Source organism: Podarcis raffonei, chromosome 1 (genome assembly GCF_027172205.1).
Source record: "Podarcis raffonei isolate rPodRaf1 chromosome 1, rPodRaf1.pri, whole genome shotgun sequence".
Lineage (NCBI taxonomy): Eukaryota > Metazoa > Chordata > Lepidosauria > Squamata > Lacertidae > Podarcis > Podarcis raffonei.
The window spans coordinates 83,727,564-83,753,993 of record NC_070602.1 but is presented as its reverse complement, the minus strand read 5'-3'; the positions used below and the strand labels follow the sequence as shown (position 1 = coordinate 83,753,993).

At 44.6% G+C, this 26,430-nt stretch overlaps 1 protein-coding gene across 3 annotated transcripts; it reads left to right on the top strand.

The window, feature by feature from the left end:
* The first annotated feature begins 1,033 nt into the window (after positions 1 to 1,033).
* FNTB (farnesyltransferase, CAAX box, beta) lies at positions 1,034 to 23,416 on the top strand. Of its 3 annotated transcripts, none has more exons than XM_053400205.1 (12): positions 1,034 to 1,246; positions 7,577 to 7,641; positions 10,624 to 10,696; positions 11,260 to 11,351; positions 13,383 to 13,529; positions 14,470 to 14,553; positions 16,247 to 16,333; positions 16,525 to 16,654; positions 17,867 to 17,999; positions 19,628 to 19,739; positions 20,275 to 20,389; positions 22,467 to 23,416. In XM_053400205.1, the coding sequence occupies exons 1-12, from the start codon at positions 1,124 to 1,126 to the stop codon at positions 22,575 to 22,577; spliced, it is 1,272 nt and encodes a 423-aa protein (XP_053256180.1). In that variant the 5' UTR covers positions 1,034 to 1,123; the 3' UTR covers positions 22,578 to 23,416. The 3 variants fall into 3 exon arrangements, with proteins under 3 accessions (XP_053256180.1, XP_053256170.1, XP_053256187.1); XM_053400195.1 differs by lacking the exon at positions 1,034 to 1,246 and adding an exon at positions 1,351 to 1,512; XM_053400212.1 differs by lacking the exons at positions 1,034 to 1,246; positions 16,247 to 16,333 and adding an exon at positions 1,351 to 1,512.
* Positions 23,417 to 26,430: the final 3,014 nt, after the last annotated feature.

The window sequence follows — 26,430 nt, the reverse complement described above, 5'->3', positions numbered from 1 at the left end:
TCCACAACTAATACTGAGCTGTCCAGAGTGGCTGGGGAAACCCTGCCAGATGGGTGGGGTATAAAAAATTATTATTTTTTATTATTATTATTATTATTATTATTATTATTATTATTATTATTATTATTATTACCTGCTGATCTCTGCATTGCTCAAATCTGAATAGAACCTGTGTGTGTGTGTGTGTGTGTGTGTGTGAGAGAGAGAGAGAGAGAGAGAGGGAGGGAGGGAGGGAGGTAGAGAAGGGAAACATAATAAAGTATACTTTTGAAGCCACTACAGCAAGGATGGGGTAACCTGTGACCAGATATTGTTAGGCTCCTATTCCCCATCAGCCCCAGCCAGCGTGCCCAGCGGTAGTGGATAACAGGAGTGCAAAAAACTAGGAGACCACAAGTTCCCTAGGCCTACTGAAGTCGCGAGCAATGCAGCACTCTTAAACCGGCAAGGAGACTGGGAACAAAGCACAGTCATGGTAAGTAGGAGTTCAGTTTTCCATCTGCAGTCACTGGAGAGCAACTCTTCCCACACACCACCTGTCGACGCTGGAAAGGGAGAATTGCCTTACAACAAGCAGCCTGCCTAGAGATTTCCAGGAGCTGTTGTCTGCTCAGCTCACTCACTCGCTAACGCAAGCAAAAGCGGGCTAAAAAGCAGGGCAAGTAACTTGGGAACCCACTTCCCCTTTAAATAAACAGGTCTGTGAAGAGGGAGGGGAACTCCCTTTTCATGCCGCACGGACAGCTCTAGTGCCTGTAGTTAAACTGGTTTGAGGGATCCCTCTTGTGCTTCCTCCAGCCCTTAAGCAGGGCGCATTGCGTCAGAGAGAGAGAGGATTCCCGCCTGGGATCACAGCGTCTAGCAGTCGCTTGCCGCATCTGAGGCACATTATGAGAGCCGAAACTGGCGGGTTAAAATAGGCACCACGTGGGGGCGGCAGTGAGTTACCGACGTTGCCGCCGGCGCTTCCCAGCGCGTTTGGGCGAAGCTGCTACAGTATATAGTACTAGAGCAGCGCGCTCGGACCTTTCTTGCCTTCAGCGAGCCGCCGTAGCCGGGCTTGAGCACACTGCCTCTCGGGCTGCCAGCCTCAGTCGCGCGGGCTGAGCGGCTCTGTGGGATCATGGCGGCCGCCGCTTCTACCCAGCCCGTCGCCGACAGGAGACGCTACCGGCGGGGCAGCACGGAAGCGGGCCGGGAGAGGCTGGAGGACGACGGAGTTCGGACCCTCACTTCAGCTGAGCAGGTGGGGCTGGGAGCCGCCCCCTCTTTCCAGGGAGAGGGACTACAACTCCCAGGGTACACTTCGCGGGCGTGTGGCTTCAGGGGTCCGGTTTGCTTCTCTGCACGGGCGGAGAGAGAACGATGCCCCGGTGGCCGCCCTGTAGATCCATTGTGTTCAGCACAGTGAGAATCTCCAGGGTTGCGGGGTGGGGCTTTTTTGAGGTATATTATCTTGTTAGATTTGGTTTAGCCTCTACTTCTCCATGTGCCGCCTTAAGTCCATTTCAGGTAGTCCATTGCCCATGGAAGCTGATTCATTAATATGCTTAAGACGCTTCTGTTTTTTGCCATTTGTCTGCTTCCCATCACACACGATGGAGTTCCTTGTCTGCACACGTTGGAGAACCGCTTTGCACCTCCTCTTTTGTTGTTTGAAACCTTGTTAGAGAGTAACTGTTTGTGGGGAAACAGGAGAAAAACGGGGGTGTGCTGCTGGTGTTCCTCGCAGTTTGTGAATTTCGACCCCACTTCAAAACTCACCCTACCTTTGGGGAATCTGTAGATTGGGACAAATGGAGATTCAGAGTGGTTTTAATAGTGGTGTTTCCCCATCTCCATCAGCCAAACTTCCCCACTTCCAGCTCACACCTATTTGTGGTTATAATAGGCACACATCCTATTCATATCCAGAGTTTACTGTATCCCTGCAACTTTCAAGTCTGCCTCTTTGTATGGTAACAGAAGTGGTCTTAGAAAAATATATTACTGTACCTATTTTTTAAAAAATACAAGCAAGGTAACAATGGTTATAAAGAGTGCTGGGTTCAAATGATAAGGGGTTGCATCCCACACCAGTTCCCTTTCCACTAGCTGCTATCTCTCACCACCCTTCTTACCCAATTCTGTCATGGACACTTTTATCAGGTTCCCCAATCGTGCAGACAGATCAAGTAATCACAACTAGAATCCCTTTGTGGTTCTTTCCTACGTAAGGTCAGAGACTGAATTGAGAGGTGCACAGTGACAATGATGTGTCCTCCTACACAGTTTGGTGTTCCAGTACTTAAATTTAGAAATTCATTGGTAGTGAAGAACACTGAATTTCTAAATTTAAGTACTGGAACATCAAGCTGTGTAGGAGGACATTGCTTCCATAACCTTAAACAAAAAAGTTGTGAGGACTGATACATTTGGAACCAGGCAAAGCTTTAACATCTTTGGAGATAAAAGGGCTAGAATGTTAGTTCTTCCCAAGCTTTTCTATCTATTCCTTTAACAATTCAGGCATAAGTATTTTTGAGGAAAAGAGAAGTGGGTATTTTATACAACATCAATATTATAAGCCTTAGTGATTAAACATTTATTCCTGCCAGTGCCTAATTACTGTGATGCTTAGTAACTTTATGCCTTTATAAAACCTGTTTGAAATTTGCATGGTAAGCAGTTCCTGACTCGCCTGGCTTCAGGTTTGATTACGGAGCATTGTTTGCAATGTTCAGGGGGAAGGTAGCCTTGGAACTACGTGACCTTTGAAAAGTCAGTGTCATACTGTGGAGGATGATGCTTCTAAAACAGCAGATAATGGGAAGGCATCATCCTGATGTACATGTTTTGAGTGCTCATGAACAACAAGAGGTGAAGAGGCTTGAACTCACGGAGGAGCAAGGACATAGGCTTGGAATTCAGAGGTTGGGGGCAGAAGGGCTGCAATAAACTATCAGGACTCTGAGAAAAGGACTCTTTGGTGATCAACAAGTTACAAGGCTCCATAGGATAACAGTTCAAAGCATGCTAGCCCCACGTCCTCCATTATATAATATGGTGTGTGTGTTTTTTTAAACACTGAACTAAATGTAAGGCTACATCTTTCTCAATATATAGTGGAACATTCAGCAGTTTTGTTGTATGTATGTTGCTGCTGTAGTATTGTATTGAGGAACTGTGTTTAAGAAAGGGCAAGCAACAGACATAGCTGATTCACCAACAAACAAACATGGCTACCCCTGTGGAATCAATCAAAGGCATCCTTTCAATCACATCACAATTTTGTTGTGTTAGTAAAATGTGTGGAGCAATTTACTGATATATTTTAAGCATTCAAGTTACCTGCTGAAAGGTCTCTGTAATTCAGTGATTATATCCTGTGGTTTGTTCTCTGTGGAAGACATCTTAATTATTGACCAGGAGGGGATAAAGGGGGGTTGAGCTTTAGTTAGTAGGGCATATCCATGACATATACAAGTTCTTCTCAGTTTCTGGAATTAATCAGTGAGAGGAAAGACCTCTTCCTGCCCTAAGGGCTGACTGTTCTTCAATGCTGGTTGGACAGCCATCTGACTTTGTGTAAGGTGACCCATATTTCTAAGTGGAAAATGTGATAGGTATTGCTAGACCTGCTTCCTATGGTGATTGTGTGGTAAGACCTGCATATAATTTCCCTCAGAAATATAGATGGCAAAATGGTAGTAATCCAGTAGATTTTTATGTTCTTATGCTGTACACCACCTTGTTGCATATATTTTATGTAGTATTCAGCTCACAATATTCACCAAGTCCACTGGTAGACAGGACAATTAAAAGTATTCCAAAGCTGCAAGTCTCAAACCACTTGTTCTGTTAACTTCATTAGGCTAAAGCCTGTCATTCATATTTCTGACATAATACCACTGGTTTTTTAATTGTCCAAAAGTTGGATGGGCGTGACCAGGTATGCCCCTTCATAAGAATTGAGTTCTTTGGCTCAGGAAGACAGGCTATAGAAGACAGAGATTTAACAAACTTACTTGTGTAAAATCAGAGCATAAATGGATAAGTAGTGTTGGATAGACACGGCTGAGAAGAGCACTAATAGTTATGATTTTCCTTTGGTTTGCTTGGTTGTGTAAAAGAATTATGCAGTAAATCATTTCCAGTTAAATCATGTAAATGACTATCCTAGAGTTTATAGGACTTAAATTATCCTTCTACTGGTTTTAATTAAGTCCTGTTAGTCATGGAAATACTTCATTCTTTGAAGTTCAACTGGCGGGACAATGAACAAATTATGATTATTTATAAATCTTGCTTAACCGATAGTGTTTGACCATCTTTTTCTTGATGGTCATGGTTTCTATAGCTCCAAAGCTGAGCCAAAGGAACTTATGTAAAGTTACTCAGTTGCTTAGTTCATTTGACCCCTTCCCTTCCAAATAGTACTCAATCCTTGAGAGAAGCTCTGAAATTGAGGGGAAGCCAACTGCCTTTCCTAAGGTTCTGGAAAGAAATTTGCTAAAGTCAAAGCATATGTGGCTGGCAAAATAGTTCTTTGTATTAGAAACTGAATGCATTTGATGTGCTATACTAGGCTGCGTTCAGACCATACATTTAAGGCACATGAGTTCCTCCAAATAATCCTGTGAACTGTAGTTAAAAGTGCTGTGAATTGTAGCTCCATGAGAGGTAAATCAGAGTTCCTAGGATTCTTTGCGGAGATGTCATTTGCTTTAAACGTATTGTGTGGATGTAGTCTTGGATTTTGTGGCCTGCTTCTGATTTTAGTTGCACTTGCCGCTTTCCACTGTTCAGACCAAAGCAGCTGAAATTACAGTCATCCAGTAAACATGATTACTAGTTGGACTTTCTTCCTTGCTGGAGGCCCGAGACATCTCTGAGGGGTGATTGCTGCTTATTATCTCTCCCTAGAATCTGACCTTTAATGGAGAAGGCAGCACTTTTCAAATCTGAGACAGTGAGAAAACATTAGATACCAGGGCAAAAGAGCAGGAAAGTGTCAATTGAGGCTTTGTGGCCCCAATTAAGGTGAGCTGTGGAATAAGGATGTGAATGCCAATGTGGATTTCTTTGTTCATGTAGCCATTGAGTAGGAATACAGCATGAGCTGGTCAGAGACCTCACAGATTTCCCTGTTCTGTTGCTGAGCATTTAGTGCCAGCTTAGCCTGGCTGCTTTGATGCTATAGGCAAATTATTAAAACTAAGCGCGTTCATGCACACACCTTGCACTGATTCTGCAACTCCTAGTTCCTAGAACCTTTCCTCACCTATTACACCCAACCTTATGATGCGTTGAGCTTCTTCTTCTCTGTCTCCCCTTGCTATTTCCCCTCCGCCTCTCTCAGTGAGCCTGGTTTCCAATGACTTCCACTCCCCCATGCATGCTTCATAGCCCTTCCCTTTCTTTTGTTGGGAGCTGGAGGAGCAGCAGCCTCTTAAGAGAAGAGGGAGAAATCTGGAACCCTGTGGTTGTGTTTAAATACCCTGCTGCCATGCTTCTCTCCTTCTTGCACTTCTTCCCCATTGTCCGTCTTTTATTAAGCAATTCATTTATTATATTTCTATGCCTCTTTTCACTCATACAAATCACAAAGCGGCTTACAAATACAGTGGTACCTCGGTTTTTGAACGTCTCCGTTGACGAACATTTCGGTTTACAAATGCCATAAACCTTGAAGTAATTGCTTCGGTTTTCGAACACGCCTCAGAAGTCGAACATGCCATGCGGCTTCTGCTGAGTGCAAGAGCCTGAGGCCTAGCTGTCAGCTGTTGCATCCTCGGTTTTCGAACGTTTCAGAACTTGAACAGTCTTCCAGAACAGATTACATTCGAAAACTGAGGTACCACTGTAATAGCATAGTAAAACATCCCAATTACAACATAAATCATACAAAATAATTTAACAAATCATCAGTAAAACAACCACCTTGTATGAAACACTATTAACAAAGCGACTTAAAAAATAGGCTAAACAGCACAACCACAAGAAAAGTTATATTATAAGATTCACAAAGCATTGCAGCACTCACAATCCACAACTCAATGTGAACATTAACAAACTAACAACAAAAAACAAAACTAAGCACTGTTGAATTCACACACACTCTATCTCTATCCCCATGACTCAGACTTCCACTCATCAGAAGACGCATACACATCATGCCCGTGGCAGCAACTGCATTCTGAAGGCTTTTAGGGCTCTGAGGGTTGGAGGGTGGCGCAAGGCAGGTGGAAGAAGTCCTTGCCTTGTCAGCATAAAGTCCCATCACCTTTAAGATGCTCCTTACTGAAGTGGTGGTGTCTCACAAATAATATATCAATTCATGATGTCACTGTGTTGGCAGACAGTTATGGCAAAAGTAGCGGGAAAACTAAGCCAGAGCTTAGCTTAATATATATTAGCATGGCAGCAGTAAGTTATTAGCCTGCAAGTTTCTCATTCCATGGCGAAACACCCTCCCCTCACTGTTGCCAGTTACTCTCTCTTTCTCCATACATATATAGATGGAACAATGTGCTAAAAATGACTCCGTTCTATCCAAATGGAGTGCCTCACAACAAGATTTTGCAAGTGTTGTGTCCTCTGCTGCCTAAATATATATGTGATCTAATCTAATGTTTCCTATCATACCAACTATTGATTTTGCTCCCATGCATTCTGTTTGATGGTACGTTTCACTGAGGAGATGGGTGGAGGTCTTCATTATGTGTCTTGATTCTAGCTATGTGCTCTTACAGGTGCTAAAACCCTCAGTGATTCTTGGAAAGTGCTTGTGGTCAACTCTCCCCCCCCCCAAAGGATCAGCCTCGGTTGTGCATACTGTACAGTGCTACATGGGTGGGATGTCCTGGGAGCAGAAGAGCCTTTTTGATGGTGTGCTGCATCACTGAACCACAGGCACATAGGAAGTTACCTTAGACCAGGTCAAACCACTGACCCATCTATCGCAGTGCTGCCCATCTTAATTTTGGACTAGAAGATGCCAGGGATTGAACTTGGGACATTCTGCCTTTCTTCTGTGGCCTTTCCTCATGGGCAGCAATTGTGTAATGTGATATACTAAAGGAGCTATAGCTTGTTATTTGTTACCATCCACTTCTTTTACGAGCCTCTGTGTTGTTGTTTTTAAACTGGAACAGCAGCAGCCCTCTTGAACTCTGACACCCTTTTAACAATTTCTCACAGCTGCCGTAGACACTTTTCTTCTTGGCATGCCATGCCATATTGCTCCATTTGTGCTGTGATGGTTCTTTCTTAATAGTGCTGTCTTCTGAGTGCAGAGGGGTTCTTGCATTCTGATTTTTTACCTGTTACGTTTTTATGTTTAAGAAAATATTTTGCTTTCCTGTTACATATGCTGCATTAAATGGGTCCATCTCCAATGTTTTATTTTGATATTTTTAAATGTTTTGTCTCGCATGTTAATTTACATAGTAAATTGCTTTGAGACCTTTGAAAAAAATGGTGTAGAAATTATTTTAATAATAATAGTAATAGTAAATGCTAGTATATAGTGTTCTCTGCATCCTCCCCACCCATAGTTATTGTACCTCTTCTTTGTCTCTTTAACTTGTTGCAGACAAAAGTAGAAGATATAGTCCAAGAGGTCTTTGATGCTTATAAGACAAATCATCATGACGCGCAGTAAGTTATGGTATCCATGCAATTTCTACTCACTCCATATTCTTGTTTGACTGCTGATTTATATACCCCATCCCACATTGTTCAGGAGAGCCCTCAACTTTCTGGAGAGGCTTTTGGGGAATGGGGTGTATGTGCAGGTAGCTGCAATAGTGAGGAAGTACTAGATTACTTTCTTGTGAACTGCCTTCCTTTCTCTTAGGATTCAAGCAATGCCTCTATACAGAGTTGTGGTACACTCATGTTTACAACACTTTAGATGGTTCTGGTCATTCCATCACAAAATGGATAGTGCTGAGCTGGCCCCCATGCCTGCTGGTTAGCATTGGAAGGAAAGCCTCGACTGGCACCAATGGGAGCTTTTCTTCCAATAGGGTTCTTCCAAATATGGATAGGGTTGCCATATTTCAAAATCCAGACAGAAAAGTTGTTGAGCTTTTTTTTTTTAGTTTTGCCCAAAGTTGAGCTTTTTTTGGCATATAACAAAAAAGTTTTCCAGACATATGGCAACCCTACCCACAGCAGATGCAGGGGCCTGATCCCCTTGCCAGGGGTCCAGTCCAAATTGGCTCCTTGCTCCTGCTGTTTACCTAATAAAAAATAAATAAAAACCACACAATTGCTGTTGTGTGAATGATGTCACTTCTAGTTTGGCCTTTAATTTTGAAAAAGATGCCTCGAGGGACATGATCACAGGTTTATAAAATTATGAACAGTGGCTTCCTCTCTCTTCTCATCTTTGCTCAAATGTCTTGCGTGTTCTCCCTGGTCCTCTCTGCTCCCATCTTTGTCAGCTCTTCCTGGGGGCCTTTACTCTACAGGTATCATTCTTCTAGGAATAATTTATTTTTATTTTTTTTAAAGATATTTATTGAGTTTTTCCACCTTTATACATTAAAAATTCAAAAAGAAAAAACAAAAAAGTTAAAAACACATAAAGTTTATAATCCTTATTTTCAATAACATATTTCCCTGACTTCCCCACACCTCCCCTTCTTATATTCCAATTCAAATTGTTAATTCAACAAGTTCTTGTCCCCAATTTTTGACCTTTTTATATTTAATTCATTTAAAAAACAAACAAACCAATTTTAACTTATAAACATCAGTATTTAAACATCAGTGCTCATTCTTAAAACTTTTTTCTAAAGTCGACCCAAATTCCCTTCCACGAATTCCCCAATTTTCATACTAGTAACAAAACAAAATAAAAAAAACAGATTATTATTCTGCACCCTTTGGATTCCCAACCCCCCCCTTTCCCGGTTTCAATCCCCAACAAATGTCCATCAGTCTTAGTCTACTATCAGCCTGGAGACCTCACGTCCCAGGCTCTTAATTCTCTCTCAATTCCTCTCTGCCGGTTTTTTTGGTAGTCCTTAATATTAAACACCAGATCTCGGAGAAGCTCTGTCCCAATAGGGTCCATATTTCTTCCAGTCAGACCTCCATACTTAAAAGTGGAGTCTGAATCTTGTTTCTTACGCCTTTTAAGTCCAAATGTCCCAAAAGCTCCAACTTTCACCTTAATCAAATTTGTAATCCGTAGGTCTTCAGATCTCCACATAAGGAGATCTCTCCATTCTTCAATCTTCAATTCAAAACAGATTTTCATCATCCAGTACTTATTTTCCTTTGTAGCCATCGTGTCAGGCCTCTGGCTCTCCTTTGTCATCTGCAACATTACATCTCCTCCTTCCTTTTCCTCAGAAACAACATATATCTCTTTCTCCACACTCTCAAATCTTTCAAGTTTCTCTTCTTGTCCAACTGCATGGACTTCATGAGTCAAGTCCTTATCAAATTCAATGGATTTGTTTACTGTTAAGTCCAGAGTTGCAACATTTGTAGCCAAAACATCAATTTGGCCTTGTAACTTTCCCAAGAGAAGAAACACTCTGTCCAATTTAGCTTGAATTTTTCCTCCTTCAGCCATTCTTGTAATGTCCCAAAATCCCCTCTAGAAGGATTTTGGTTACTTTATCTTCCTTCCAGTTCAAATCCAATAATCAAGTTAGTTTGTATCAGTTCTTCCTTGTTTTCAACAAAATGTAACCAAATTGTAGCAAATATATCCAGCAGAGATAGCAGAAACAAAGTTCTCTTTTTCCTTCTTGACAGCTAATTTGACAGCTGTCAAACTCTTCTATATCTCCTCAACAGGCTCTCTCACGGATCACTCCCGGGTCCGGGGGGGGGTGGCACTTCAGCTCTCAAAATTAGCTCTTATCCTCCAGTGAAATTACGTATACTGCCAAATCGTGAAATTAATGTCTTTTACCCAATAAAGAAGAAGAAATTCTCTCGACCTTAGTTAGCTAGTCCTTGCTTTAGATTATTTATAAGACGGGGAGACGGACTTCCTGTTTGCGCCTTCCCCGATCGTGCCTAATTCAAAAAAAAATTTTTCTTTACAAATCCAATTTCCGTATTACTCACGGGTTGTTGCTTTTAGAGTCCAATTGTTCACAACAAGAAGTCAGCGCTCTCCGACCATGGCATGCGGCTTCACTCCGCAGGAGAAGCAGTCGACTCTCAGCACCGCGCCGCTCACCCCGTCCCCCGTTCCAAAGCCTTTAAAAAGGCTCCTTCGCGGGTCGGGGGGCGCAAATGGTGCCCGCCGAGTCACCAGGTTCACAGGCTTCAGCGCCTGTGATTTCTGAGGGTCCCCGCGTCGCCGCAGCGGCAAGACCCGGATCCTGCGGAGCCGATTCCCTCCGGAGCTCGGAGGGAATCCGCCATTAGCCGATGGCGCTAACCCGGAAGTCCCTTCTAGGAATAATTTAAGAATACTTCCTCTGTCAATCCCATCTGCACTGTTTCCCTCCTGTCTCTCTCTGCACTATTACCATATGGACTTCAGATGAGATGCCCACTATCCTGGATGGTTTTAAAGGAGGGTTAAACAAACACACATGGCTGTAGAGCACTTACGTGGCTTTATGACTCTCTGATCATTTGTATGTCTTTTGGTCTATCCTTCAGGTTTGTTTTGCAGCGAGAGAAACACTTCCACTACCTGAAGAGAGGGCTGAGACAACTGACAGATGCTTATGAGGTAATCCCTTCTGGCTGAAGGAGTTTGTACTGTTTCCTTCCTGCTTATATTCTGTTAGTGGAAGAATATTTGATGGTGGTTTAACATGATTATGGCTCATTATCCTCCTTGCTTTTTCTACAGCTGAGGTTTCTTTAACTTTTCTCTGGAATCTGAGGTATCAAGGGACTTCCTTTTCCTGTCTCACTGAGGGGCACTTTTGTAGGCCATAGAAACACTGGCTGTGTTCCCGTTGACCTTGCTAAATCCATTATCTAGGAGCCACTTCAGTTGTAGTGCTGGCTCCTCTGGGGTTGAAAGCTAAATATTTGTTACCCGTGTCTTTTGCTCTGTCCATTTGGTGATTAATAAAAAGAGGTTCTCATGTTAGCTTGGGATTGTGCGAATAATGAAGCTATTCTTAAAGAGGTATGTAAATTCCCCTCATAAATTGGTGTCCTTTATCCTTCTAAACCTCTTACTTTCCAGTTCTGATTCGCCTTCTTTGCCCTCCTTTTGTTGGGGTGTAACAAATGCAGCTGTGTCAGTCATGGATTTTAACAGCTGTCGTTTTCTCTTCCAAGTGTCTAGATGCCAGCCGCCCATGGTTGTGCTACTGGATCTTGCACAGCCTTGAACTCCTTGAGGAACCCATCCCAGAATCTGTAACTTCAGAGTAAGATTTGTTTTATATTTCACTTCCGTTCCTGCAAAACACTTTGCCATTTATTCCGAGCATTGTCATTACATAACTGCTGTGAGTCGTTGTTGAGAAGCTCAGAAATTATGCAGGCGGCTTCTGTTGATGTCTCAGAAACCAAAGATGATCTTTGGGCAGAGCTTTGAATTATGTGTTTTCAGAGTTTCTCTTTTGTTAGCAAGCTATTTAGCAAAGTTGCCTTTCTAGACATTTGGAGGTAAATTCAGAACTCAAAATTTAGAGAAATAAGGACTAAATATAACCTGAAAAACTTTCTGCTCAACTTTGGCTTATAAATTATAGGAGAAATTAACTTCCAGAAGTTTTCCTTATCTTTGCACAGTGTGTGCCTCTCTGGGCTAACCTCCCAATGTCCCTGCATGATGCATAAGAGCATTTTTTGAAATACAACAGTGCATTGTCTTTGCTCCAACAATGACCTCTCAATAGCTTTTTCCTCCAGTAGAAGCTTTTGGTGCATCTTGTGATCAGCAAAGATGGTGGTGGTAAGAGATCAGCTTCAGCCACTAGGAGAAAGAAACCCATTCCCTGTAGGGTTTGAAAATCTGTGTCTGCAGAAAGGGTTGTGGTGGTTAGGAGAGAGAAGTTTTTTTTGCATTTGAAAGAAGTATGGGTTGCAAATTGTTTTTCAAAGAAGAGAAGTTTTGCAATTTGTAAGGAGAAAGAGGGAAAATTAGTAAGCTTGAGTTGCTTTCACCCAGGAAGAATTGGGTTGAGCAGAATTTGAGTTGCAAAATTTTGGGAAATGTTGAAAAGAACCTTGTTTTTGTGAAAAAAAAATTTTTTTTGGGGGGGAAATTGTAATATTTGTAATACTTTTTAACACCCTTTACAGATTTCAAGTCGCTTTGTTACTTTAGGAACATACAATGTGTTCTGTATAACTTGGTTATACATTAAATTATCCTGATTGATGTTTCAAAAGTTCAGATCCGTATCCGGGAGCTACTGTTGCTGCGAAATATAACCATTAGGGAAAGGAGTTTCGTTCCTTTAACCAGCATGTCCAGAAGGCACTCTGGATGCTGCTTTGCAGTGTTGTTGCCACCTACAACAAGATTTGTTGTAGATGAGTAGATTTGCACTTTGTGTGGCCTGCCCCCCCTTGGTCTGGGGCTGGATGTGTTGCATTTCAATGTGTGACTACTGCAGTTGCATTGCAAACATTTCCATATACACATATATTGTGTGTACATTGATCTTAAATTAAAAGACTTGTTGTGTGTGGGGGGGGTTGTTCTCAGTGTTTCTTGTTTCTTAATAAGTAAAATGTAAATTACAGGAGGTCATTAAAATGATGCCCCAAATCAATATTTTAAGGGTGGGAAGAGACAAACCCTTCTTTGATCGCAAAGACCTTCCATGTACACAGCTTCTGTCCCAAAATAGATCAGGGGGAGAGCCTGGGAAAGGGCGCCTGCAACAGACCTTTGTGTATATTGGGATTAAAACAATAACAAACAATGGAATAGCATGGCAAAAACGGAGGAGAATGCTTGTTCTGCTGTTGAGATTCAGCTAGATGGCTCTGGTGAGAGAGAACCTTCCATAGAGTCCAGGGGATCCTTCGTTTGAGTGCAAGGCCTTCCTCGCTTTCTGCTGATATTTTCCTCTCCCGCTGCAGTTCTCCTGTACCTCATCCCATTTGTGATTATTGGGTGTAACTTCTGGTGTGTTGGGGGATGTATGTGGACACGGCTGCCAAGGGAAGTGCGAGAGCCTCATTATTTGACTGGAGTCCAGCTTCTCCAGATCCAACCCAATTCATTTAGTGTCCGAGTTGTACATTTGCTTCAATTTCCCCCTTCCTTCTGCGCAATGTGGCAATGGACTGTAGTGCCACTGGCGCGGTCAAACACTGCTGCTAGTATAAGAGGTGCAGTCCTTATTTCTTAGCCCGGGAAGGCCCAGTGCTGCTTGTTTTGTGTTTAAATGCTTCTTACTTATAAAAACTAAGCTTGTCCTTGGTCTTTCCTCTGTGCTTAGTGTGTGCCAGTTCCTGAGCCGCTGTCAGAGCCCCAGCGGAGGCTTTGGAGGGGGACCAAACCAGTACCCACATCTTGCTCCAACGTACGCAGCCGTCAATGCTCTCTGCATTATTGGGACTGAAGAGGCATACAGTGTTATCAACAGGTAAAATCGTAGGAGGGACCCCCTCCCCTCTGCTCAGATCCAAGATATTAGGTGAAGCCTGAAGCATTCTTGACCAATGTCTGCCAGTACAGTCCCCCTCTTCAGCCTTCCTACTTGCTAAAGAAGAAAGGTTAGCTGGTAAGCTGGGCTGGTGGCCCTTTCCCAACACAGCCTTTGCCACAATGTGCTGCTTGGTGTCTACATCCACCACACTGCCTCCCGTCCACTTGTTGGTAGCTTCCTTTGCTTGGAATCAAGGAGAGCAAAGCTCTTCTTGGTGCTTAGGCCTCTCTTGCACTCCAGGGCTACAGAAGGGTTAGCTCCATATTTAGAAAAAATGAATCTAGGTGGTTAGTCCGGGTTCATATTTTTAACCAGGGTTCTGCGGAACCTTTGGAGTCCACTTTCATTGCTAGGCATTCCAACGTACACGTGAGGCACATCACTTTCCCATCCTGCACCAGCCAGGCGTCCCCACTCAAAGAGTGGGAGTGACCACAAGTCACACACAGCCTGATCTAGTCCCATAGTGCATCATGTGACACCAGTGGTGAAATGGTCAAAATCAGTCTCTCTCTGGGAGCTGTGGGTCCAAACAGGCAGGTTGTGTGAGATGATGTATTTCTTTTATTTAGGCTTGTACAGCAGGGCAATGGAGTAGCAGGTTTTACCTTAACATGAAAACACCGTGGTGGGGACAAAGTCAGAAGAAGTTGTGGAACCTGCCTTTTTGGAGGGAAAGTTGGCGGGGGGCTCTTATTGGTAGGGAGAGGGGGCTGGGTTGCCATAGGATATCATGACATGTTGGAGGGGTTCCTCAGCCAGCGAAGAACTGAAAATGATCCTGAAGCGCATTTTCACTCATGTGGGTTGACTCTTCCAGCATCTCAGTTGTTTCCCCCCTCTTAATAGTGATTAATGTTCTCTATTGTTTTTTCAGAGAGAAGCTTCTGGACTATTTGTATTCCCTGAAGCAGCCTGATGGCTCCTTCATCATGCACATAGGGGGAGAGGTGGATGTCAGGTGTGTTGGAAATGTTTCAAGTATTTCTTTCATGCGATGCTCAGCAGCAGCTTTGGGTTCTGATGAAAGTTTTGTAGCAATGGTGTTCGTAGAGAGTTTTGTCTTAGCACAGCAAGCATTAATCCTGTTTTGTAATAGTGTAGCTAAACTTCAGTGGAGGAATAAGAACCTGGCTTCTAATGTTAGGAAGATTATGGGAGCCATTATTTGCTTCTTTCAGCTGTAAGTGATGTTAAATATTCCTGGCTTGTCCCTCTAGGGGGCAGGAAAAGGCAGTCCTTGGCTGCAGTTCAAGAGAAGTGCTTGCATGTGGAAAGAATGGCAGACATGGCCAGAGTTTATTTTGATGCAGCAGATTCTAAAGCTGAAGAAGAAAAAAAATTTCAACTTGTACAGTGGCTTGCTGTGACAAACCATTTTAAATGAAGCTCTGGCTCTTCTTTCAGGGAAGAATGTAACCTTTATTTTTCTTCCCCTGGGATTTCAATGAATAATGTTGTGAGCAAGGCTTTTTCTGTCTTAATTAACAATATTGAAATCTGCTCAGTATCTTTGCGTGGCTACTAATATAAATCTAGGATACCGGTCCCTTGGCGCATCAAGGAAGGAAAGAAATGGATGCACTGGGGTAAACTCTTCTGAATTTAGCTCCTGGTGTAGCTTCCATTCTAATAGCCTCATCCAGAGTAATTTTATTTTAAAACAAACAAAACATGGTCTCTCTCTCTCTCTTTCTCTCCCTCCCTCGCCTCCCACCCTCACCAACAAGCTGATTGAGTACATTGAGCAAATGCCTTCTCAGGGTTGCTCAGATATTAAAACCAAGTCTGGAGTATACAATGGCTTACCATATTTTTTGCCCTATAGGACGCACTTTTTCCCCTCCAAAAATGACGGGGAAATGTGTGTGTGTCCTATGGGGCGAATGCAGGTGCGCACCGACCCCTCTCGCTCTCCAGGCTTCAGGAAGCTATCCGCAAGCCTTGGGAGCCCGACGGGAGTTCCTGCCGGGCTCCCAAGGCTTGCGGACAGCAGCCTGCAGCCCGAACCCCGGGGAACGCAGCGGGGCGCGCCCCAGGCTTCAGGCAGATATCTGCAAGCCTGGAGAGCCCGGCGGGAGTTCTCGCCGGGCTCCCTAGGCTTGCAGATCGCAGCCTGTTCTGGGGGCTGGGGTTGGGGAAAGCTCGGGCTGGGCAGTGCGCCCCGGGCTTCAGGCAGATATCCCCAAGCCTGGAGAGCCCACGGGAGTTCCCGCCGGGCTCCCAAGGCTTGCGGATAGCAGCCTGTTCTGGGGGCTGGGGTCGGGGGAAGCTCGGGCTTCCCTCGCCCCAGCCCTGCAAGCTCCGCAACCTCGCCTTCGCTCCCGGACCCCCAGCCCCAAGGCTAAAAACAAAGCCAGGACAGCTAGCAGGATCCATCCCGCTCGCTGTCATGGCTTCTTTGCTCTTTGGGGCTTGGGGGAAAAATAATTTCCCCCCCTTTATTCCCCCCCTTTATTCCCCCCCTCAAAAATAAGTGTGCCCTATGGGCCGGTGCGCCCTATAGGGCGAAAAATACGGTAACTTCCAAGTACTCTCTTTGTGGGTGGATTGTGCAGTTTAATATGACTGGTGTCTCCCTGACAGCAGTAGCTCGGCTTGCATCATTCTTCAGCCATGTGTAGAAGTTAAATAGTCTCATATTTAAATCTCAGGAGTGCGTATTGTGCTGCATCAGTGGCCTCGCTTACCAACATCATCACACCAACTCTCTTTGAAGGGACAGCAGACTGGATAGCAAGGTAGGAAAACACTTAGCTCTTGTTTGGCCTTGGACACCCAGTGCTTCTTTGGTTGCCAAGTTTGAGTGTAGTTACCTGCCCAGCAGCAGGAGTCTAGAGAACGAGCAGGAAGATAATTGTTGTATTGCGGACAAGAAAACATATCCTGTTTTTTTCTTCTTCCTGTTTTTGTGTTTTGCTTTTTGAATTAGATGTCAGAACTGGGAGGGTGGGATCGGTGGCGTCCCTGGCATGGAGGCCCACGGAGGGTACACTTTCTGTGGACTGGCAGCACTGGTCATTCTGAAAAGTGAGCACGTCTTGAATCTGAAAAGCTTATTGGTAAGTAACCATTTGCCAGCCTGGTTCTAATTCTCTCTGTGCTGCTGTTTCAACATTCACTATGGCTCAGATCCAGAGCTCCCATGAGCAGACCACTGTTCATGGGTGGAGAAGTGAGTTTTAGCATTCCCCGTAAAGCTGCTCCAGAGCGTCAGGGGACCCTTCAGAGCAGAACTGCGGGTGGCACAGAGTAACCAGTGAAAATCCCTTGCCGCCTCTTCTACAAACGAAGGAACCCTTTTCCTTTGTGGAAGAGGCACTCTAAATGGAGCCTTATCAGTGCAGAAGGCACTGTCATAGCCATCACAATGCCAAAACATAGGATCCCACTGAATTTCAGTATCTGGGATTGGGATTCTCCTTTTGCCCTGCCCCTTCCATTCTTATGCCCTCCTTAAAAGTGTCTGTCTGTACATTCACAGTACATACAGTGGTACCTCGGGTTACATACGCTTCAGGTTACAGACTCCGCTAACCCAGAAATAGTACCTCAGGTTAAGAACTTTGCTTCAGGATGAGAACAGAAATCGTGCTCTGGTGGTGCGGCAGCAGCAGGAGGCCCCATTAGCTAAAGTGGTGCTTCAGGTTAAGAACAGTTTCAGGTTAAGAACGGACCTCCGGAATGAATTAAGTACTTAACCCAAGGTACCACTGTATTCATAATCATTCCCTTGCGCTCTGAATTAATTGATTAAAAGGAAACATGTACCATTTCTAACATTATTTCATAATATCGTGAAACCCCATTTTGTCTGTAACTGTGTTTAAACACGGGCACCCCCCACTGATGCATGATTAGCTGGCATGTAACCGTGCATACGTGCAGCACCGGGAAATAAAGAAATAATTTGATTCAAACCTGAAATGGCAGGATCTCAGGGCCATTCATAAGATAGAAACATGATCTCTTGATGTTCACCACCATGCAGTAATTTTTCATTTCCAGTTTTATTGGTTTGCTTCGTTGCTTGTTTCCTCGTTTAGTTTAATTATCAAAAACCCCTTCCTATTTTCCGTGGCAACCTGGGTATGTTAGATTTTGCTGCAGGAAGCACATGGAGCATGAAGGGGACAGGGGGACGGGTGTGTGCCCTCAGACTGTGCTAGGGGACTGCAGTTGTCTGTGGCTCCCTCCATTGATATACCCGCTGGGTGTAGCAGGCCCTGTGGCTGCACTGAGCAATAGTGATGTTTGCTTTCTCTTCCTGCTAGCACTGGGTTACAAGCCGCCAGATGCGTTTTGAAGGAGGGTTTCAGGGCCGTTGTAACAAGCTGGTAGATGGCTGCTACTCATTCTGGCAGGCTGGCTTGCTGCCTCTCTTACATCGAGCCCTGCATGCCAAAGGTGAGTCTGAGCACTGCAAGCTTGTCCACCATTCCCCAGGTATGCTGCCCCTCTCACTTGCTTCCTCTCACCCCCAAACTAGATGTGGAGTGTTTCGTTTGAGGAGCCTAGTGTGAGCAAAAGACATGAGGACACAAGATGTGCTTCACTGCAGCATTTGTATTCTCTGTCCTTGTGGAAACTAAAAAAAACAACACACCTTTCTTTCAATGTTACAGTAGAACCGGCATCAACATGTCATAGGATTGAAAATAACAAAGCTGTTGGGGGACCCATGAAAAATGTCATTGTATCAAAGAGTGCCAGCGCCATTCTTCCTCAGTATTTGCCCTCCACTCCCCCCCCAATGTCCCTCATTCACCTGCTTTTTCCATGCTTACCTCCCTGCACTTTCACAGCCAAACTTTCCAACTCCCCTTCACTTAACTGCTGCCCTTGCAGAGATTTTGCGAAGCTGATGGGCAGCTGATGTGACAGTCACACTCTGAGAGGAAAAAGGGACCCAAGCAATAGCTGCACTTTAATGCACAACCATCACCCTAAACTGGGGTGGGTTTTTTTGGGGAGGGGGGTTCCTGGGAGGGTGATTTATGAGCAAAAGGGGTGGATGCCCTCCTTTCTTGCCTCTCTCTCCACTAGATGCAAGAGGGCAATATAATAGGTAAGATATATAACACATAACAACACATAACACATAATATATAATATATATATTATAATGCACAGTTGCTCCACAGAACTCTCTGCTTACAGATGTATCAGGGTATAATTTAATTTTAAAAGGACCTACTCATCTATGGAAAAATAGGGCTGTGGTTAGTTACTAAGCAGTATAGTCATGGCATCCATACATACAAGGAAATCTCCAACGCTTTCCTCGCTTATTGAACATACAGTGCTAGCTTGATGCTCTGTGATTTTAAAACTTCCTGAAATCTCTGGATGTGGCCAGTGTCAGAGGACCAATCTGAAGCGATGTGGGGCATGATGGTTTGTTTATAAGCATATCTGCACAGGGTTACCGGTTCCTTTGGCATACCAGCCCAGCATGTACCTAAATATCCCTGTTGTGCTAACACTGTAGGAGTTGGCAACGGTTTAAAAGTGACAATAGCAGGGAGCAGGGGTTATGTTGCTTTTAAAAGCAAAATGAAAGCACACTCTGCAGCCTTCTGTCGGACCTCAGAGATGGAATACTAGCCAGATGAACCATTTTGCACCGATGTAGGAGACAGTTTCAACACGCAGAGAGGAGAGTTCTATTCGCAGGATGCAGTGAATTTCTATTATTAGGTTAACTGCCTCAGATGAACTCTGTCAGCACATGCTCCTTGCATGCTTCCCTTCCACCTTTCCTTGTCCCATCCCCTGCACAAGCTGCTGCTTGTTATCTGCTTGCTGTCCTTGCTTTCATTAGATTAAGGAACAAGGAAATGACTGCCCGATAGCAAAAATGGGAGGCTTCTGTGAGGACAAGGCCCGGAAGTGGGTGGCCATAGCTCCGCCCTTGCGAAGCGGAAGAAGTGAGGGAGGGAGGGAGTGCAGTCTTCCTTTTGGTGTCTTCCTATTGGCCTGCTCTTTCTCCAGTGGAAGTGTTAGCTTCTTACTGGGGTTTTTGTTCCTTTTAGGTGACTCTGCCCTCAGTATGACACACTGGATGTTTGACCAGGAAGCGCTTCAAGAGTACATCCTACTATGCTGCCAGTGCCCTGCAGGGGGCCTCTTGGACAAGCCGGGCAAGTGAGTGTTGGTCACCCCAACTGAGAAAATTTCAACTTGTGGCTCAAGCATACAGAAGGAATACCCATGACTGGGATTAAATTTACAAGCAGTTTTTTAAACAACAGAAGTACAGGGGTACCTTGGTTCCCAAACTCAATCTGTTCTGGAAGTCCTTTCGACTTCCAAAACATTCGCAAACCAAGGAGCGGCTTCTGATTGGCTGATTGGCCCCGGAAACAATGCCGACAGCTGAAATGGATGTTCGGCTTCCAAAAAAAGTTCACACGCCGGAACACTTACTTCCAGGTTTGCGGCGTTTGGGAGCCAATTTGTTTGGGAGCCAAGCCGTTCAGGAACAAAGTACCACTGTACTATAAGGTGAAAGAATATCACAAAGAAGACGACTACGGGAAACTAATCTGGCACCCAACTTGGGGCTTTGCGTACCCTGCACTGAAACAAATGGAGATTTTGCCCCAGAGGGTGGCTAAGTGGAACAGTTGGGCTTCCAGTTTCTCACTCACCTCAACCTTGTGTATGTTTCTACCGCCAGGTTCCGGGATTTTTACCATACCTGCTATTGTCTCAGTGGGCTGTCGATAGCACAGCATTTTGGCAGCGGGGACCTTCTCCATGAAGTAGTGCTAGGAGTGCCAGAGAACCGCCTGGTAAGCTGTGCCAGAATGTGGCTGTGTGTGTGCATGTGTTTTGTGTGTGTCTTAGGAATGAACCCAAGTGAATGTGACACAGACCAGGAAGGTGCCACTCCGATCCATCCCAAGTCTGTTCTATCACATTTCCCATATTTCATCAATTTTTTTTTAAGGAAATCTAATGAAAATTGCATTTATCTACATATTTAAATATGGAAATTGCCACAAAATTTGTTATTTCTGACCATATTTTCTCTCAAAATGCACACCTTTGAACAATTTTCTCCTAAAACACAAATGCTTTTATATTTCTTATTAAGCAGAGACGTGCATAACAAAACTGGGAGAACTGCTGAATCCAAAGGATAACTATGTTCTGATCTGCATCTTAGTCCAAGTGGTGCAGAACAAGTTAGTTCTGCAGTTAGTGATGCAGAACAAGTTAGTTTAGAACAAGTGTGTTACAGCGGTGAATTGATTTCACTTTTTTGCCATCTCACTGTGCACTGGTAATGGCAGCCTTCATTGGCGCCATGCCTTGGCATGAAGGCTGCTTTCAGACACTCTGGCTAGTGAGATAGGGCAGGGACTCTGAATCCCCTCCCTTCCCTTTTCACAGCCATGTTAAAAAGGTCTTCGGACAGGGCTGCCCTTGCTACTGAGGAAGGCAGGTGGTGACATTCCACAGCCAACAGGCCTCAAGATCCTGTTGCCTCTGCACCTTCATAGGCCTGCTTCTTAAAGATTAGGGTAGAAACATCTCAGATTTGGTGTGTGGTAGTTTCGGGTTTCCTTTATATTTTAACTCTTCTCATCAGGAAAGTGTGCCAGAAATTTGGCATAAACCTTCCCTCTCTGTGACAGCCCCTGCTCCATAGCCAAAGGCAGAAAAGGATACCACACAGCAGTTAGATTGTGAACCACCCTGAGACCTCCGGGTATAGGGCAGTATATAAATTCAATAAATAATAATAATCAGGCAGGACCAGAAATGGTGTTTACAGGGTGTGTGGGTGGTGGATTTGAGCAGCGCACTTGCCACACCAAATAGTTTGTTGTTGTTGCAAGTTGCATGGGGGCTATGGATGCTTAATTTCATAGGGTTTGAGATAACAGGGCTTGACGGGTTAGGAGGAAGGAGTGAGGTTTGGGATAGAGAGCAATGTGTATAAGGTAGAATAGGAAGTATAATGAAAGAGGGGTGCTTGCTGAGGCTCTTGTGTCTTTCTGCGTAGGCATTGTGAGCTCCAGATATGATTTCCTTTGGTCTGTGAGCTTTCAACAGGCATAGCCTTCCCGTTCTCTTCTATGACCCTCCCTCCCAAGCCAGATTCTCCTGCTGTGTGGTATGCGTCAAGTATGATTACAGCCTTCAACTATGAACTTTGCTTCTCATTGTGCATTCCTTATTCCTCTCATGGGGACATGTCCCTCTTGCACTGGGATCATTTCGAAGAGAAGCATTTTCTTGTGAGATTGCCCCAGTGCTGCTATGATGCTGCTGCTGCTGCAGTGAATGTCTCCTCAGAGAGGCTTGAAGAAGGCCAGCTCCAGGTTTGGGAGGCGGGGCTTGGCAAGATGCCCTTTCTGTGGAACCACCCCTTTCCTTTGTTGTGTCACTGCAACAGCTGGTAGGCAGGCAGTGATAAGGAACAATCCTTACCTCCAGCTAGAGTGGAGGGCAGGGAGCCAGGGTTTTTGTGGTCCCTTGCTGCTGCTGTTGCTGCTTGCCCACTTGAGAGGCAGCTGGGCTGGCAAGCAAGTGGTGGCACAATGGGAAAGAGCCCGGGGTTGGTGCTGAGGCCTTGGCAACTGCTCAAGGATAATGACCCCTTCAAAGCTGAAAATATGTGGATAACGTCTAGTAAACTCTCAAAAGCTACAGCGGAGCTGATAAAAACTTCTTTTGGTGGTCAGGATGCTGGGCTTCAGACTCCTGTAGCTCCATACATAGTGCCATGAAATATATCCTTAAATAACTTGCTTTCATTAACTTACCTAAGTTGACAGACTTGGCTTCTCTTGCTATGGAACTGGTGAGAGTAGACAGAGTTTCACCTTTAATTCCTGTTTGTTTCCTTCCCTCCAACAGCAGCCTACGCACCCTGTGTACAACATCTCCCCTGACAAAGTGGTGCAAGCCGTGATGCACTTCCTGAAGAAGCCTGTTCCAAGTACAAAGGAGGAGCCTGTTGCTAACTGAGAGGGGCTGCTGCCCGGGTAGACACTGTGCAGTGCCTTGTCCTGCCGTTCAACGCATGGCACTGCAAGTCGTCTTGGCCATTGTGGGGGGCCCTGGCCCTGGAGCTAACTTTTTGATTATTTTCAAACTGGGCTCAACTTTTGTGTGTGCATCTTTTGAGAGAGTTCTGCTAGCCATACCAAAACCTGATCAGTTTTCAGGACCTAGTAGCAGATTGGCTGTGTGGTGGCATACGGTTAGACATGCTGGCTGCTCATTTGCGTGGGACGCTCTCTCACCTTGCAAGCAGGAGCAGTTTTGGTTCTGAAACAATGCAGCATGTTAGTATCTTAAGCATCTGGCAAACCAGTTCTGTTGTTTCATTTGCACTATGCTAAGTATCTTGGGGGGGGTGGGACCAGCTTCCTAATAGGCTGATTACTGGCCTAGCCAGAGTTGGTGCCCTGATCCCATACCCTTACAGGCAATATATTCTGTCCATTTATACTCCCCGAAGCTATTCCAAGTACTGCTAACCAAGACATGGGACTCTGGCTTTAAAATGTAAGCATATTCTGAGTCAATAGTGTGCACATCAACACTGTATTAGTTGTGTGTCGGCTGCTGGAGCACATCCCAGGGGTGCTGTCTTGGATACCCCCCTTGTGTTAAGTTCTTTTCCATTATATAAAGTGGTGTTGAAGGTCTCACTCTGCATCAAGCAAAAAAGAGGCCACTGGCAAGATTCTGTGCAAAATTCTTCCCTTCCCTTGCATATTGGTACTAGCCTGCCTAGTGGCAGGACTGACAATGTAATAATGTTTGTGCGTTTTATTAAACATAAACTAATTCCTTTCTTATTATCTGTCCAGTTGTGACCATTCATAAAACTTTTTGATGCAATTGTATTTAAGGTTTTAATTTGTATTTCTGCTAGGAGGGCCCTTTGGTGCTCATCTGCATGTTTGGGAAGGAAATCACAACATTTTCCTTTCGGGACTGTACAGTTTGCAATGCTTTCTCAAGACATGCTTATTAGCGCTTACTTCTAACCAGTGTCTTAAAGCCGCACAACACTTCTGTTGAAGCTAAGCAGCCCTGATATTGAACCCTTCCTGGAAACTATATGTAAACTGAACTCTTGGAGGAATTACGGCGTCAAAGAGGTAAACAATCCTAGCCTTTCGTAAGCAGAGCAGACTAATACATAACCTGTAGAACCACTGTTATCCTTAATGAGTACCATGGTAGCCTCAGCAACAGGGCTTGAGATTTTAGCTCCATGCAAGTAACCATGTGCGGTGAGAGTGAGGCTGTGTGCTTGCCCTGTGGTTGTCCCCTTGCATGGAGGGAAAGTCTGAAGCAGGGAAGGAAGCTTGTTGAATGGTCACAGGCTGTTCCTCTCAACTGGAACCCTGAATACCCAGGGCGGCAGCTCTCACCAAGACAACCTATATGTGATCAAACATGCTTCAAACCTCCCCACAACATGTAGATAGCATGGGGCAGGGTGATATTGCTTGGAGATATAACGGCTGGAAATTATAATTTACTTTACAAGCCGCTGCTATTTGTCTCTTAATCTTGGGATGAATATAGATAACTGTTAAGTTGTATCGCCACTGGAGGAAGGCGGGAACAACATATTGGAAGGTATTTTTCCTTTGTTTGCTCCCGGCTCCTCTTTCTGCTCTCTTCCTCTCCCGGCTCCTTTCCCCTCCTCCTGGCTTCCATTTTCAGCCTTTGGGAGGCTGGTACATTCCACTGACATTTCTCTTTTTCTTTGGCACACCTGTACCTTGAGCTGCCAAGCCAGGCCAGGCCCTGCTAAAAAAACACAACTTTGCAACCATCCTAAGCACATGTATAAAAGCAGCTTTGTGGGCCAAACTGGTACTTTGGGAGAATTAAAGTGTGTTTAAACTGCTGAATGAAAATTGCCAGTAGCTTGCAAAATTGCTAGTAGGATTGTGTGTTATGTGCTTTGATTCCATGCAAACACAGAAAAGCTTTAGAATTTGGTATTGGGTGCACACGTGAAGGCTGCAAGGATAGGTGTAAAATGGCTGGGCAATGCTTGGTGATATTTCTTAAGGCAGAGGGATACTAAGAGAATTTCAGGACATCAAGTGAATTTAAAGCTTTAGCAGCACGTGTTCCTCCCTCTGATGCCTGAAAGTGGCATAAATTACAGCTGGAGGTGTTAGACGCATTGATTTGAGCAATACACTACAAGAGTGTTCACAATCCAGCTTTCTGGACTCTGAATTTGAGTTTCTTTGGTGCAAAACTCAGCCCTGCCTACCTCTTCTCTTGAAGGGATCATGGCTTCTTCATTAAGTCTTCAAAATTTTGACCAATCTGAAGAGAAGACACGCTGCAAGCTGCTTCCATGAGGGTGGGGGGAAGGCACTGAACAATGTAACTTCCTAGGTAGTAGTGAAAAGGGTGCTTAGGAGGCAGGGTTGTTAAAAGCAACTTCATTCCCCTTGTGGGAAATGTGATTTCCAGGGAGATGTTTATGCATATATAGCAAAGGTATGCTCTTATTGAAGAACTGCTGACTAGATAGCAATTACTAGAGCAGTGTTGCCATCCACTGCAAATTAGGGTAATAATAGGTTTAATTGGTAGAAAGCTGTAGAACAGGAATGGGAAACCTGTATGTATCCTCCCAAATGTTGAACTACAGCTCCCATTATCCTTAACCATTGGCTGTGCTGGCTGGGGCTGATGGGAGCCCAACAACAGGAGCAAGTCACAAATTCCCCATCCCTGTTGCAAATGTGACAAAGGGCAACTGGCTGCTGTATAGGTAGCTTTGCACAATCAGCAATAGTGGGGTGGACTATAACCACAGCCATAAAGCAGCACTGATCTTTCTGTTCAGCAAAACTGAACAGCGGTGTCTTCTTACCATTCCTTAATGAAGAAAATTGTAACATATTTTCATTGCATCTCAAGATGGCTAAACTTACATGCAAGATGCTGTTGTCACAGGAACTTTTAAAATGGGATTGTCCCCATCTGCACTTTGAAAAAGTACAGCCTCCTCTCTAGTGTAGCTTTTGGTCAGAGACTAGCCTGCATTCTAGGTTAGAACCTAAAGGACTTTTTGAGAGCCTTGAGTTCTACATGGTTTAAAGGGGGGGGGGAGCTTAAAACCAAGTCAAGAGCGAGCCAGAGAATTCTGCCTGTAAAAAAAAACATTAACCTTCCTTGTATGGCTGAGGTCACAGGGCGTTAAAGCTGGTGTTCTGCTGATCTGATTGTTACAGATCAAGGCCAGCTTCCAGCTACCAATGAGTTGAGCTGCAAGAGGAAGTGCTTCCTGGATCCCTCTTCCTGCTTAACTATTGTTCTAGATGCCCCACCTCCACCCCTCTTGCATACGCCATCAGTTGTGTGTGCAGAGGTGGTGACACTGCTGCCCTGCAGCCAAAAGCCTGTCACCTTCTGAATTTCAAGAGGTGAGAAACTGCTAGCACCCATTTTGTGGCTTTTAGAACTGCACCAACAAGCCAGATGCTGTGCCTCGTACAAAGCTTGTGTATGTCCACAAACTGAGCAAAATCCTAGTGGTGCCTCCTGCACTCCCTGTGCATGTGGGGCTGTTGCTGAGAGTGCTGCCGCCCAAGAGGAGGAAGCACACAGGACCAGAAATGTTGCAATATTTCATACTGAAACTAGGAAGCAACTATTGCCATTTCCTGTTACATATGTGTGTGTGACACAGGACCACTTTAGCCACCTGCTTGTTTTTCTATCAGCATCTTTCTGCAAAGGTGTCTACTTGTTTGGCCCAAAGAACCATTCTGAGATAGCACCACTCACAAATAAGACCTCCATCTTTCTTAATTGTAGAAAGATATTT

Excerpts from the sequence above, each read along its gene's own strand:
- FNTB (XM_053400195.1), top strand. The coding sequence starts at position 1,366 with ATGCCCCGGTGGCCGCCCTGTAGATCCATTGTGTTCAGCACAGTGAGA. Across the intron at positions 1,513-7,576 it reads CCGCCTTAAGTCCATTTCAG|ACAAAAGTAGAAGATATAGT; the intron begins GTAGTCCATTGC and ends AACTTGTTGCAG. Across the intron at positions 10,697-11,259 it reads AACTGACAGATGCTTATGAG|TGTCTAGATGCCAGCCGCCC; the intron begins GTAATCCCTTCT and ends TTCTCTTCCAAG.